General features: G+C 35.4%; 2 protein-coding genes across 3 annotated transcripts in view; one reads left to right on the top strand and one right to left on the bottom strand.

The window, feature by feature from the left end:
* The window catches only part of MIOS (meiosis regulator for oocyte development), a 39,517-nt gene that overhangs the window by 15,255 nt on the left and 9,079 nt on the right, over positions 1-15,183 (top strand). The window contains exons 5-8 of the mRNA XM_080666231.1: positions 7,178-7,432; positions 10,166-10,335; positions 13,198-13,263; positions 14,762-14,920. Coding sequence (XP_080522357.1) covers positions 7,178-7,432; positions 10,166-10,335; positions 13,198-13,263; positions 14,762-14,920 — 650 coding nt within the window. The remainder of the gene's footprint in view (positions 1-7,177; positions 7,433-10,165; positions 10,336-13,197; positions 13,264-14,761; positions 14,921-15,183) is intronic.
* The window catches only part of RPA3 (replication protein A3), a 53,352-nt gene that overhangs the window by 5,264 nt on the left and 32,905 nt on the right, over positions 1-15,183 (bottom strand). The window lies entirely within an intron of this gene.

The raw sequence follows: 15,183 nt of genomic DNA on the forward strand, positions 1-15,183 counted from the left end.
GTACATGGGTACTGATAACAGGATTCTGCCAGTGCCCTTGGGCTCAGCTGATAAGAATTAAAAAAGTATCCATGTGCCTTCCCAGACGGCTCTCTACAGTAGATATTTTTGTAAATTGTTGAGTTAAATGCATAATTGTTTTTTATGAAGACCCATTTTGAGAGGTATTACATTAGATGATTTATAGGTTCCTGGTTGTTAGTTAGAATTTTATTATAGTATTTTGTTTTTATGAAAACTAAATTTCTCATTGAAGAAGACCCCTTTTTATTTTGTTGCTTACTTTCACTTAGCTATCTAATGGCAAGGTCTATATGTAATTGACACCAACTACGGCCTTACTTGAAGGACCCTTACCTGAAATAGTCCTTGCTAATTGAATGAATGTGTGAATTACTATAGGATTGAAATTGATAAGACTATTGAAGAATAAAGAGGACAAAAGAGCCAAACTTACTATTTTTTTCCACTGACTTCTTTAATGTTTTTATTGGAATTAAGTTGTAGGTTATATTACAATCATCTCCCCAAATGAGGATTCCATATCTAGCTTTTGTTAGCAATCAAATTTGGGCCTAATTCAAGCTGCTAGAAAAGTTCACATTATTTAGTCAGAGTGTTAGCAGAAGTAATAAATTCAACTTGGATTTTAATACGACTTTCAATACTATACAAATAATACTAAGTAAATGCTATTTTTAATAGTAGGTTAAGTATTTTGATTAAACTGTTACAATTTTTAAAAGGACTGTCAATTTTAGTTCACTCCAGCTGGAGTGGCTCAGTTGATTGAGCATTGTCACGTGTGCTGAATGGTTGCCAGGGAGGTTAGATTGCTGGACAGGCCACGTGCCTGGGTTGTGGGTTTGATCCCTGGTTGGGGAGCGTACCTAAGGCAACTGATTGCAGTTTCCTCTAACATTGATGCCCTTTTCTCTCCCTCCGTCTTTCCCTCCCTCCCTCTCTTCCTCCTTCCCTCCCTCTCACTCTCTCTCAGCATGTCCTTGGATGAGGATTAAAAAAATACACACAAAAATTGCTTTAGTTCACATTGATAAAGATGCAGTGGACTATTTTTATGACCTATTTCATTTAGGTGTTCTCATTAGCTCTCCACCAAAAAAGTAATTTTTATTATAAATAATAAAATGAATGAGTTCAATTTAAAACTTCTGTTTTTTATTAATATAAGTAAAAGGACAGATATACTGTATTACCCCTATCAATGAACCTGAATACCGTGGTTCATGATTTTAGAATTACTGCAAAGAATTAAACATGAAGTTTATAAAACTTTTAGTATTTTATCTAGAAAGTAGATCAGGCCATATTGCATTCTCAGTTATTCTGAGGTTTATTATTGTTTTTGTTATATTTTGATATGTTTTAGGGGAAACCCAACAAACTACCTCTGAAGAAAAGCAAGAGGGAAGGTGGAATATCTGTGGTTTTGATGCAGTAGAGACAAACTGAATATCTTGATTTAAGTCAAGTGGTCTTCACCCAAACTAAAAAAAAACTACTGTTGGAAAGATTTTCTCATTGCTAGACCTTCAGCTTTTTGTTTGGTTTGTCTTATATGTTTTTGTTTGTATAACCCGAAAGTAATAGGTAGAGAAATGTCTGTCAAAGATTGTATTTCAATCTTTTATCTGGCCATACTTCGTTCTTTAATGGTATCTCTAATACCATTGTATTAATAATAAAATACCATTATGTGTTAATAATTTAACATATAATAATTCTATACATTGAGCTATCTTGTCCACCATAATTAATCAAATTTATTATAACACACAGCTATATTTAAACTTTGGTGGCAAATATATTTAGTGCCTACTATGAATTAGACATCATGCCAATTGCTTTCTCCATGTTACTTTAATTCTTACTACAATATGAGGTAAATTTATTCACTCATTCACCAAATATTTATTACTTGTTCACTGTGTTCTAAGAATTGTTCTAGGAACTGGAGACATAATTATGGATACTGAACAAGATAGCTACAACAGGCAGTTATAACATGAAGAAGAACAGACAATTATATATAGAATTCCTGATCTGATTTGTCGGTATTGAGAAGGTTTCCTGGAGGAGGTAAAGACAAAGACAAAGTCCAGGCAGGGAGCAGCATATGCCTGAGCCCCAAGGTGAAGGAGCATAGCATATGCAGGTATTACTGGAACAGAGCATGTGAGAGAAAGTGAAGAAAGAATGGATATTAGAAAAGTAAGCAATGGGTAACTCAGGACTCATGGTAATAATTTAGGAAGATTTATCCTGTAATTAGGGGAAACCAAGGAAACATTTTAAAGAATAGTGGCAATTAGATTGTGTTTTAGAGCTGTCACTGTGAGGAATGAATTGAAGAGGATCAATATTGATAGCAGGGACCTCAGAAAAGCCACAGTAATCAGGAAAGATACGATGGTGTTCTTACCAAGGTTAGTGGCAGAGGAGCTAGAGAAATGTGGATAAATTAGAGATTGGGACACAGTTTAATGACTAATTGGATAAAGGGGATGGAGGAGGAAAAGATAACATATAGTTAGCTTAGGAAACTGGTTTAATACTGGTATCAGTTAATTATATAGGAATCACATAGGAAGAGCGTATTTGAGAAGAATAAGAATTTATTTTGGAATAAGTTGAATCGAGATAGATGGAGATATCCAGGGGGCAAGAAATTTAGAATAGGTTGAAGTAAAGTCATCCATTTTACATAATTCAAGAAATTTGACTAGATGAAGAAGGATAAAAATATATACAGTAGTAGTAGTAGCAGCAGGTGAATTTGGGGTCAAAGAGGACTTTTGTATTGCTTTGTTTTTGTTTTGAACATGGGATTAATTTAAGTATGTGTAAATGCTGATGGGAAAAACCCCAAAAAGAGAAATTGAAGATGAGGAGATAAGGAGGTGAAGAGCAAAATACCTAGGAATGGGTGGGAAAGACATCCAAAGCTTTCGTTAGGAGTATGTGCACCTTCTCCATATTAGCCAGAGGGAAAGGGGAAAGGTTTGTTTAAGGTTCAATGACAAGAGCTGAGGGCTTTGCTACCTGATGACTCCTGTTTTCTCAATATAGTAGGTTTGCTTGTTGAGAAAGAGCAAGAAGGTTGTCTAGAGAAGATGGGGAGAAGAGCAGAGAGAGTTGTCTTGAGAAACATGGGAAGGTTGTGGGGAAATGTTGTTTACCAGAGGAAAGAATAAAGGGCAGTGTGGCAGGAGAATTAAGAGAGCGACTCAATTGTTGACCCTTGGAATCTAGCTTGGATAGAGAGGAAAATGGGAGGAAAAGACAGGTAAGTAAAAATATGAGTGGTCAAGAGAGTATGATGTTGAAGCATAGGAAATTAGATTTTCAGAAGACTTTGAGGTTGTGGTTAGACAGTGGCTCTTTTGGCCCTGGCCAGATGGCTCAGTTGTTTGGAGCATTGTCTCATGAACCGGAAGGTCACAGGTTCGATTCCTGGTCAGGGCACATACCTAAGTTGCTGTTTTATCCCCAGTCCAGTGCATACAAGAGGCAACCAATCAATGTTCTCTCTCCCCCTTCCTCTCTTTCTAAAAAATCAAATCAATAAAAATATATCCTTGGTTGAGGATAAAAAAAAATTGGCTCTTTTAGAGGACAAACAATTTGGAGAGTGTCCATGAAAGTGGGTAAAGTCTTGGAGGTGTTGACCACTGGAGATAAGGAAGCAAAGGATCAAAGAGGCTAGTTTATTGGACGGACTAAGTATTGAAATCAACAAGTATGACGAGAATGCTTGCTCCGAGGGAATGTCTTGTACAGTCTTATAGAGCAGTTTTCACAGTGTTCTCAATAGGTATAATTTCTTCTTTTTAAGATAGAAAATTGTGTAATAAATTTTGGTCAGCTTTTCATACAACATGGTGAAAACTGATCTAGAGAACTTATCTATTCAGAATTACTTGAAGAGGTAAAATAGCTAGGATTTAGTGTTTTTAACAACAAAATGTGCTTTAAAACACTGGATAATTTTGCTTCTTTGTTTTTATATAGATATAAAAATGCAACATATTAATATCTACAAATAGCAAAGTGTCTTATTGCTGGTATTTGAAACATTTTTAAAAAATGTTTTTTAATGTTTAAGTGAACTTGTTTCTCTTGCAACCATCAATAAAATGTTGATTCTCTTATTCATATATATGGCAATCTCAAATTTGGAGGATAGAATTTCATAATTTAGAATTGCGTAACATGCATAGATTTTAAAATTTTTTCAGTGAGATGTTAAAATCATAGATTTGAAATTCATTTTTAAAAAGTTCACATACAAACTTATTTCCTTCAGTAATAAAGTTCATATTTGTTTACTGGATATAAAATCTACACATGTTAAAAATCATAAAATGACTATATACTTAAAAATCCACAATAATATCACATTGCTTATTTGATGCAGGGGTCCTCAAACTACAGCCCGCGGGCCACATGCGGCCCGCCAAGGACATTTATCCGGCCCGCCGGGTGCCACTGCCTGTCCTGCTTAGCAGCTGACTCGTCCCGGGCCCACAGTGCACATAGGAATTTGTTCATAGTTTTTTTTTTTTTAAACTATAGGCTGGCCCTCCAACGGTCTGGGGGACAGTGAACTGGCCCCCTGTTTAAAAAGTTTGAGGACCCCTGAGTCTTATAGCATAGTTATCAAGCAGTAAGAACATTTTTGAGCAGCCAAAATACATGACACACTTTTCCACCTTCTAGCAGTGAACTCTTTGGATTCATATATATTGATCTCTATTTCATGACAAAAGTTGTATAAAGGAAGAACTCTAAGAAATTGAGAAATCATTTGAAAAATAAATGGCCGCTTTTTGTTCACCTGTTTAAAATTGTTATTTTACCATTTATTAAATAATGTCAGCATTTAATCCAAAATTTATAATGGCTATCCTATCTAATAAAAGAGCAATATGCAAATTGACCAGTACTCCAACACACAAGATGGCTGCCCCCATGTGGTCAAAGATGGCTGCCCCCATGTGGACACAAGATGGCCAGCAGGGGAGGGCAGTTGGGAGGGACCAGGCCTGCAAGGGAGGGCAGTTGTGGGCGATCAGGCCAGGAGGGGAGAGTAGTTGGGGGGACCAGGCCTGCAAGGGAGGGCAGTTGGGGGCGATCAAGCCTGCAGGGGAGTGCAGTTAGGGGTGACCAGGCCAGCAGAGGAGGGAAGTTGGGGCGACCGGGCCTTCAGGGAAGGGCAGTTGGGTGGGACCCAGGCCTGCAGGGGAGAGCAGTTGGGGGTGACCAGGCCTGCAGGGGAGGGCAGTTAGAGGTGACCATGCCTGCAGGGGAGGATAGTTAGTGGTGACCAGGCCTTCAGGGTAGGGCAGTTAGGGGCAATCAGGCTGGTAGGGGAGCAGTTAGGCATCAGTCAGGCTGGCAGGCAGAAGTGGTTAGGGCCAGTCAGGAAGGCAGGCAGGCGAGCAGTTGGGAGCCAGCAGTCTTGGATAGGATCGGGCCTAACTGGGCAGTCGGACATCCCTCGAGGGGTCCCAGATTGGAGACGGTGCAGGCTGGGCTGAGGGACACCTCCGCCCCGTGCACGAATTTTGTGTACCAGGCCTCTAGTATGAAAATAAATATCTTAGTACATCTGCAGTTTGTTTTACCTGAAATTTAATGACTACATTCGATCTAAACAATATAAATTTGGAAAAATAACTTATTTTACTTAATTATTCAAAGTTTTTTCATAGTTCTTAAAATTTCACTTTTTAAAGCTAAAAGTGATTTTTTGTCTCAAATGACTTCCATCATTGTTGCTAATAGAGCAGAATGCTTTCCTCATTTTGATGGGCAGGAATTCTCTTTTCAGAAGTCTTCTTTAACTCCTTGACCTATACCAGTGGTCGGCAAACTCATTCGTCAACAGAGCCGCAGTTTGCCGACCACTGACCTATACTGACAACAGTTTCCAATAGTAAAGTTAAAAATAAGTAATTTCATGTGTATTAGTTAACTATTTTTAAATTTCAAAAATTTTACAAATGACTCATCTTGAGACTTCTTCATGAAGTTTGGTGGTAAACCTTTCTAGAACATTGAAGAATTTGACTTGCAATTAATAGAGTCCTTAAATTTTCTATTCATTTGTTTAACCTTTATTTGGTACCAAGTATCATAGGATCAACAACCTTGATGCGATCTAAATAGTGCTACAAGAATTTATTTAGATTTCTTATGAAAAGAGAATATAAAGTCTTCTGATTTAAAGGGAAGGAGGACTTCAAATTGTTCTTATCGTATTTTAGCTTTAGTACTTACCTTAAGCTTCCCAAATATTTTGATGTTTATGATCTCATTTTTCCATATCTATGTATATGTATACATACAGAGAGAGAGAGAGAGAGAGAGAGAGAGAGAGAGAGAGAGAGAGAGAGAGAGAAACCAGGGGAGGAGGGATAGTGAGCATCTGTTGGAATTCAAGCACCAGGGATACTTTTCAAATAAAACAGACAAGATGCCTGCTCTTTGGGAGCTCTTGTTCTAATAAGAAAAAAGACTAAAAAATGAATTTTTTTTAAAAAGGGGAGAGCTTATGTTAGTGCTAAAGGAAATAGAGAAGACAGAGGTAAGTAAGATAATAGTAGATGGCACCCTATTTTACATTACTTGGCCAGGGAGGCTTCTCTGAAGCAGTGACTCAGCTTAGACTATCAAGCGATGACTGTTATTCCAAAAGCTCTTTTTGATAATTCAAGATGCTGTTGTACTTAGCAATATGTAAAGTATGTTTTCTTTATGACATATTTTATATTTATGCTATCATCAAATGAAGGCTGAGAAATTGAATATTCAGAATCTGATGTTGAAATATTTATCTCTAAAACTGACTTATTTTCCAAATATATTTCAAGAAAGAAAAAAAACCCACAAAAATCTCATAAACAGACAACAATATGGTTATTAACAGAGGGAAATGAGAGCGGGGGAGGCAAAAGTGGGTGGAAAGGGGTATAAATGGTGTTGGAAAGAGACATGACATGGTGTGGTGAACACACAATGCAATATGCAGGTAATGTATTATAGAATTGAACACCTTAAACCTATGTAATTTTATTAACCAATGTAACCTCAATAAATTTACTAAAAATAATAAATAATAAAGCAATTAATGTAAAAATGTTTCTTGTTCTAGGAATGGTGGAAAACACCAGACATAATTGGAGTGGATTGGATAAGCAAACTGATATACAGAATTTAAATGAAGAAAGAATCTTAGCTTTACAGCTTTGTGGATGGATTAAGAAAGGAACAGATGTAGATGTAGGGCCATTTTTGAACTCCCTGGTACAAGAAGGGGAATGGGAGAGAGCTGCTGCTGTGGCACTGTTCAACTTGGATATTCGACGAGCAATCCAAATCCTGAATGAAGGGGCATCTTCAGAAAAAGGTATTGGGTTATATTCTACGGTACTTGCAGTTCATAGATTCCTTTAAAAAAAAAAAGATGCTGACAACTTTCAAAACACTAATCAGTTAATATTTTCATGTAAATTTTTTTTGAAAGAAATTAGCACAGTACTGTATCTATAAATATTAGCTCTTCCCTTTTATTTATGCCTAGGTTTAAGTCTGTAAAAAAGAAAATGTGTCTAAATTGTCCTTTAAGAAAGAAATGGGGAAAAAATAGATAAAGAGGCAAAGAAACATTGAACAGACTGTCAAACTACAGCAGGAAGGCAGGGGAGGTTGGGGAGGGGGCTGTAAGAGATCAACCGAAGGACTTGTACGCATGCATATAAGCATAACCAATGGATACAAGACACTGGGGGCGGGGGAGGCAGGTAAAGGCATGTACTGGGGGGTAGGGGAGGCCTGGGGGAGGTCAATGGGGGAAAAAAAAAGGAGACATGTACTACTATTTGTAATACTTCAAACAATAAAAAAAAAAAATTGTCCTTTAAGGAATGCTCAAATGTGTCCATTTTCAAAGTTTTTCTTTTAAATAGCTCATTTTTTAAATGTATTTTCTTGGAGATTAGGACTACTTTAGTTGGCAAGCATTTTTATGGTGAACATATGAGTGTATTTTATTTTATACTAGAGGCTCAGTGCACAGATTTGTGCACAGGTGGGGTCCCTCAGCCTGGCCTGCGCCCTCTCGAAATCTGGGACCCTCGGGGGATGTAGTAGTGTGCGAAGTGGCAGGCAGCCGGGGAGGAGGGCTGGGCTCTGCGCCACTCCCACTCATCCCTGCCCGGCTGCACCTGCTGCCACTTGGTAGCACTGCTACGGAGGCGGGAGAGGCTAGCACCGCTGCAGCTGCGCTCACCGTTTTGCTCTTTTTAAACTATTTTTATTGATTGATTGATCTTATTTTAGTTTTTTTAGAGAGGAAGAGAGAGACAATCAGACACTAATTTATTGTTCAACTTATTTATGCATTCATTGGTTGATCCTTGTATGTGCCCAGCACAGGGATTGAACCCACAGCCTTGGTATATCAGGACAACACTAACTAACTGAGCTACCCAACTAGGGCCCAAAAATTCAGTTGCTTTCTTACCAGTTTTCATCACTTGAAAATGCCTAGGATGTATATAGCTACTGATTTTTAATATACTTGGCAAATTATTTCTGAGTAGTCAGGAAACTTAATTCCTATTTGCTGGTCCACTTAGAAACCATTACAGTTTTATTGTACCATAGAGAAAAACATGAAATTAATTATAATATATTTACTTGCGCACTAAAAGTTGAAGAAACTAATGTTTTGTTCAGATTGGCATCTATTTCTTCATTTTTGTTACAAGTCTTTCCCGTTTGAGTTTGCAATAGAAGACATGTGATGCTCTGGCCGGGTAGCTCGATTGGTTAAAGCATCATCCTTACACACCAAGGTTGCAGGTTCAATCCCTGGTCGGGGCACATGCAAAAAGTAACCAATGAGTGCATGAATAAGTGGAACAATAAATCCACGTTTCTTTCTCTCTATCTTTCTCCTCTCTAAATTAGTCAGTCAATCAATAAAAGAAGACGTGGTGATGGGGAAAATAATTGATATTCATGGCCATTTCTAATTAGAATTTTGCTGTGATCTGAGAGCATGATATTTTCCTATCATGTGGAATATTGGTAGATTTGAACACTTCTACTACCAGTTAGGGGAAAATTATCTTTCTAGTGATTTTAATATTTTGGTTAAGAACTAAAGGAAAGATTTCTCTGAGTCCAATATTCCTTTCCATTTGGAAATAATTTGTTCTAAGCAGGATTCAAAGAAGATATTCCTTTTTTTTGTATTAATTATTAAAGACTTTAAATAGTAGGCAGAGAGCAAGCACAAAGTATTTGGGGAAAGTGTTTATAGAAATTAAGAACAAGGCTATTAAGGACATAAGGTGGGAAATCCTGTTTTATTTGAAAAAGAAAGAAAATGCTTAGGATCAAAAACAAGAAAACTGCTATGATAAATGTAAAAATACTTAAGAGTAAAAGTTAAAGGTCAATTTAGTTTTCTCTTTTGATGCTAAACTTGTTAGAAGTCTAGACAGCCGTAGTGTTGACTTCTAGGTTAGCAGCTTATCAACAGCCACATAAACTTCTAAGAATAAATGTTTAAAACAGTATTTGTAACAAATGCTTTTTTTCAAATGTCGTTAATACTGATAGTTTTGCCCTAGAAAATTTAAAAGTATAATATTATAATAAGAATGCTGAAATATTGGTTTTTATTACCTTGTAGTTAAAACATACATAAATATATGCATTTTGTCTTTAGGAATAAGAGAACAAAATTATTTTGAAAATTACAGTCCCAAGATATAGTAATATTTACTATCAATGCTTTGAAATGGTAGGGTGGCTTCACTTTTTTTTCAGTTAGTTCCTGAGTAGTGATAATACGTTATAGGAACCTGCCTGGAATGAGGACTTGAAAATTAAGAGGTACTTGTCGTTCATAGGGTTTGCAATATGGACAAAAGTTTTATAAGAATGGAAATTTTTACTTGTGGTCCTTTTCAAATTTTCCAGCCTGAATCAAAACCCATATTCTAGTGAGCTTATTTTTTTGCATATAAAATTCTATCTCTGATCTTTATTTGTTTATGATTTAAGAACTGAAAGAAGGCAGTATTAAGCTTTTGATCACTTTGATTAGCTTGCTGTTTTTAATATGCAGGTGATCTGAATCTCAATGTGGTAGCAATGGCTTTATCAGGTTATACTGATGAGAAGAACTCCCTTTGGAGAGAAATGTGCAGCACTCTACGATTACAGTTAAACAACCCGTATCTGTGCGTCATGTTTGCATTTCTGACAAGTGAAGCAGGATCTTATGATGGAGTATTGGTAAGCTAATTTCTGTTTCATAAGGCTCTCTTTTTAAGATAGGAGTTTTTATCTAGCTTGTTAAAATTTTGAAATGTCTGTTGCATAAAAATATTGTTACAGTTTGATGCATTTTCTATTATTTAAAATTAAGTATCTTAAACATCTTTGGAGTAGCTATTCATGAATGTGACTGCCAACCTAGAGTTAGCTGATAGCAAACTAAACTTGATTTTTAAAATAATTTTAGTAATATAATTTGCAGACATAGAAGGAATAGAATTTTATCCTTTAGCTTAAGAACTGAGTTCCAGAACTCTACAACTATGTAAACATAAATTTTATATTAAAATATAATTTTTAAAAGTGTGTGCATGTTTCTTATTTTTGTTAAGTGAACCAACACATGATCAACACATGATCAGGATGACCACATCTTATCTTAGTATTTATCATTCTCAGACATGTTCTAGTTTAGAAGATAAATTATATGATCACACTACTTATAGTGGCTATTTCAGTTTTTCATTATTTGGTCTTTTCATTGCTATTTTTTTCTCTTCTGCTTTAACCACCCATGACCACAATAACCACATAGGTTCTTTATCACAATGTTGGGAAAGAAAGAATAAAGTGAGATTTGCTTATCAGTTTTACTAGTAGTTTTTGAATTTTAAACTTCACATCAGTACCATAACTTTCTTTGTTCTGTTGGGCTTCTTTCTAGCACCAAGAAGAGCTTTCTAACATGAAAGTTATGAAAGTTACTTCTTTTTGACATTATAGCATTTTTTATAAAATATACATTGCTTGATTTAAATGTTATTCCCTAAAAATTTATAAAATCATGTATTTTATTGAGGTATCTGAGTGAAAATTTTAATAAATGTTAGTATCCGTTTTGGCAATTCCTTAGTTTATCGATTTTGTCCTTTTTAAGTAATTTGGAATTGGACTTTTCTGACAACTCAAGTTAATATCCGAGAGCATGCTGGGGTTCTTTTTGTTTTTACTATTAGTACTCTTTTGTTAAACAGAAGATTTAAAATGTTGCATATTGAAGAAATAAAATGATACTTTCAGGAAGTGCTGGAGAATGATAAGGACTAAAAAAAAAAATGGATTGTTCAAATTTTAAATTGATAGAGAAGTATATTGTCTAAATATTAAATTCTGTATTTTAAATTAAGTGACCTGTTATAAAGACCCTTCTTTTCATATAGCTAAATTTGGTTTATTAGGTAGAGGTATCTTATCTTGAGTAGGAAGTTCATATTTCCAAACTATTTCAAGAGTGTACCTAATTATATTTTATGTGTAAATAATTATAATTAATGTTTTTCTTTTTGAAAATTGTTAAGTTGCAGTAATCTAGGGAAAGGTATTGACTTTGGAAATCAAAAGATGAAGGTCTGAATTTTTGCTCTGCTACACATACCTTTTGGGATTTTAGTTTTGTCTCAGTTGTAAAATGGGACAGATAATATTACAACTCTTTTCAGATAAAAAATTTTAACACATTAAACTGAAGCTAAAAATTACATCCAGCTTGTATCAAACATGTTCCCCTCTTTAGGGCAGAAACCTAGAAAATATTTTATATTTGTGAAAACGTACTAAGATAGGTATCAACTGAAGTGATGTTTTGTTTAAAGGAGGAAAACTGTAATTCATAGAATGACTGTCTTCAGTGGAAATACGATTTTTTCCAACTTTAAACAATTTTTTACTTAACACAAAATTAATTGTACCTTCATTCATAGTAAGCATTTTTCAAAATATTGTTTTACAGTGTTGACAAGTTCACACAAATTTAAGTATTTATCATATGCCTCTGAAAATTTTGACACAAACCACCTAATAGTATTTTACTGTAGGCACAAAATTGTGTGTGTTTGTTTATAAAGGTATGTTTTAAAACTTACCAGTTTGTATTTAGAAATATGTGTTGATTTTTTTTTTTTTCTAAATTCTGTCCTAGTATATTCATACTAGTATATTCACTGGTAATTCACAGATTTTTTAGACTTGTTGGTTAACTAGCAGCCAAAGAAAGATTTCATATTTCCCCCAAACTTGTTTCTGTGATGGAAGGAATACATGACATCTTAAACTTGTCAAGCTGTACATTGTTGTTTATATTTTCTGCTGGAGATTTATAAGACTGAACTCGAATTTTTTTAACTGAATTGATCAATATTTAAGAGATAAATTTTTATTTCATAAGGACAATAACTTTAGCATAGCGTTTCTTGAGAGTTATATTAAGTAAGTCATCTTAAATGAAATAAGTCAGATAACTGCCATATGATTTTACTTATATATGGAATCTAAAAAACAAAATAACACTCTTACATATAAAAAACAAACTGATGGCCACCATATGGGAGGTGCTTGGGGGACTGGATGAAAAAAGTGAAGAGATTAATGAAGTACCAATTGATAGTTAGAAAATCATCATGGGGATGTAAAGTACAGCATAGGGCAGTGGTCGGCAAACCGTGGCTCGCGAGCCGCGGTTTGCCGCTCTGTTGACTAATGAGTTTGCCAACTACTGGCGGAATACACTCATTGATATTGGAATAACCATGTATGGTGTCAGGTGGGTAATTAGACTTATGGGGGAATCACTTCATAAAGTATGTAAATGTCTAACCACTATGCCATACACCTAACACTAATACAATATTGAGTGTCAACCATAATTGAAAATTTATTTTTAAAAAGGCATTTTAGGGGATCAGTGCTTCTGCCAATATATACACAATAACTTATTAATATCTTTGAAAATATAATTATATTTTATGTATATAAAATACTTAGTCTTCAAATATTTAAAACTCATAGCACCTACAAGTAACTCCTTGCTTTTTCTCTTTTCAGTATGAAAACAAAGTTGCTGTCCGTGACAGAGTGGCATTTGCTTGTAAATTCCTTAGTGATAGTCAGGTAAGAACTAGATTTAATTCCATGTTTGAAGTGATTAATATTTATTGTTACTGGATTGAGAAACTGATCTTTATAAATATATGTATGAGTGAGTTATATATGTGTGTATATATATATATATATATAAATTCTTCTGAAAAGTAAATAATCTATTAGATTAAAATATTATAAATGTATATTATAACTAAGTTTACTTTTTAAAATAATGCTGACTTAATATTTTAGTTTATTTCTGTTTTTGGGTTTGAGATTGGTCAGTAGATAAAGATGTTAAACTCACCTCCTAGGGATGCTATAAAGGGATCCCTCTGTTTTCTAATAAAGTAAGTAGGTACTGAATACATATGCTATATATATAGTGAGAAATACATATATGGCTAGTATTACAATGCTACATGCTATAATACTGAAAAAAATGCTGGGGGAATATAGAGAAATCTTGAGTAGAGTTTGGGGAGGAATGAAGTCTGGGAAGACCTTACAAGAGATGGTTGTTTTTTATAATCTTTTTTATTTTTATTTTTTTTATTTTATTGATTTTTTTACAGAGAGGAAGGGAGAGGGATAGAGAGTTAGAAATATCGATGAGAGAGAAACATCGATCAGCTGCCTCCTGCACAGCCCCTACTGGGGATGTGCCCGCAACCAAGGTACATGCCCTTGACCGAAATCAAACCTGGGACCCTTCAGTCCGCAGGCTGACGCTCTATCCACTGAGCCAAACTGGTCAGGGCATGTTTTTTATAATCTTGAAGTTCCCTTTCTACTAAGATTCTATGATTCTATTGCATCCTGTTATAATAGGCAGCAAGAACTTTGCAGAATAATAAGGACAGTTCTCTTTAAATTTATGACAGTAAACCCTCTATAGTCCTTATAGAATAACTAGAGGCCTGGTGCATGAAATTAGTGCACTTGGGGAAGTCCCTCCGCCAGGCCTGCGCCCTCTCGCAGTCCAAGAGTCCTTGGGGGATGTCCGACTGACGGCTTAGGCCCACTCCCCACTAAGCCAGTATTTGGACAGCCTTAGCGCTGCCGCAGAGGCAAGAGAGGCTCCCACCACCACTGCTGCACTTGTCAGCCATGAGCCCAGCTCAGGGCTTCTGGCTGAGTGGCACTCCCCCTGTGGAAGCACACTGACTACCAGTGGGCAGCTCCTGCATTGAGTGTCTGTCCCCAATGGTCAGTGCACATCATAGCGACTGGTCATTCCCCCATTCAGTTGATTTGCATATTAGCCTTTTATTATATAGGATTATCAAACACAGAAATGCCTTGCCTTTTTTAAAAAAAAAATTTTTTTTAAGTGATGATGAATGCTGAATTGTAATTTATATTAGATGCAAAGACTTAGAGATCATACATCTAGATTTTTGTAGGGGCTTTTGTTTTACAATATTTTCTATTAAGAATAAAATTGTTCCACAATGTAGAAGTTTTGAAGGACAAGAGATAAGTGAAATGGATTGCTTCAGAAAATTCACTTTGAATTTTCCAGTTAAATAGATACATTGAAAAGTTGACCAATGAAATGAAAGAGGCTGGAAATTTGGAAGGAATTCTACTTACAGGCCTTACTAAAGATGGAGTGGACTTAATGGAGAGTTATGTCGATAGGACTGGAGATGTCCAAACAGCAAGTTACTGCATGTTACAGGTTAGTGCAGTGTGTGGCAGCATCTATCTTAAGGAAAAGATGGTAGCAAGTCTACCATCTTGCTATTTGTTTTCCATTTGTTTGGTTTTCTTCTTCCTTTTGCTTTCTATTCCTTTCCTGACTTCTCTTAGGCTAATCGAATATTTCAGTGTTTCACTTTATTTCATCTAGTGGCTTTTTAGCAAAACCCCTTTTCATTGTCTGTCTGTATGTCTCTCTCTCTCTCTCTCTCTCTTTCTCTCTCTCTCTCTCTTTCTTTTAGA

Source organism: Plecotus auritus (genome assembly GCF_963455305.1).
Source record: "Plecotus auritus genome assembly, chromosome: 4".
NCBI classification, from domain to species: Eukaryota; Metazoa; Chordata; class Mammalia; order Chiroptera; family Vespertilionidae; genus Plecotus; species Plecotus auritus.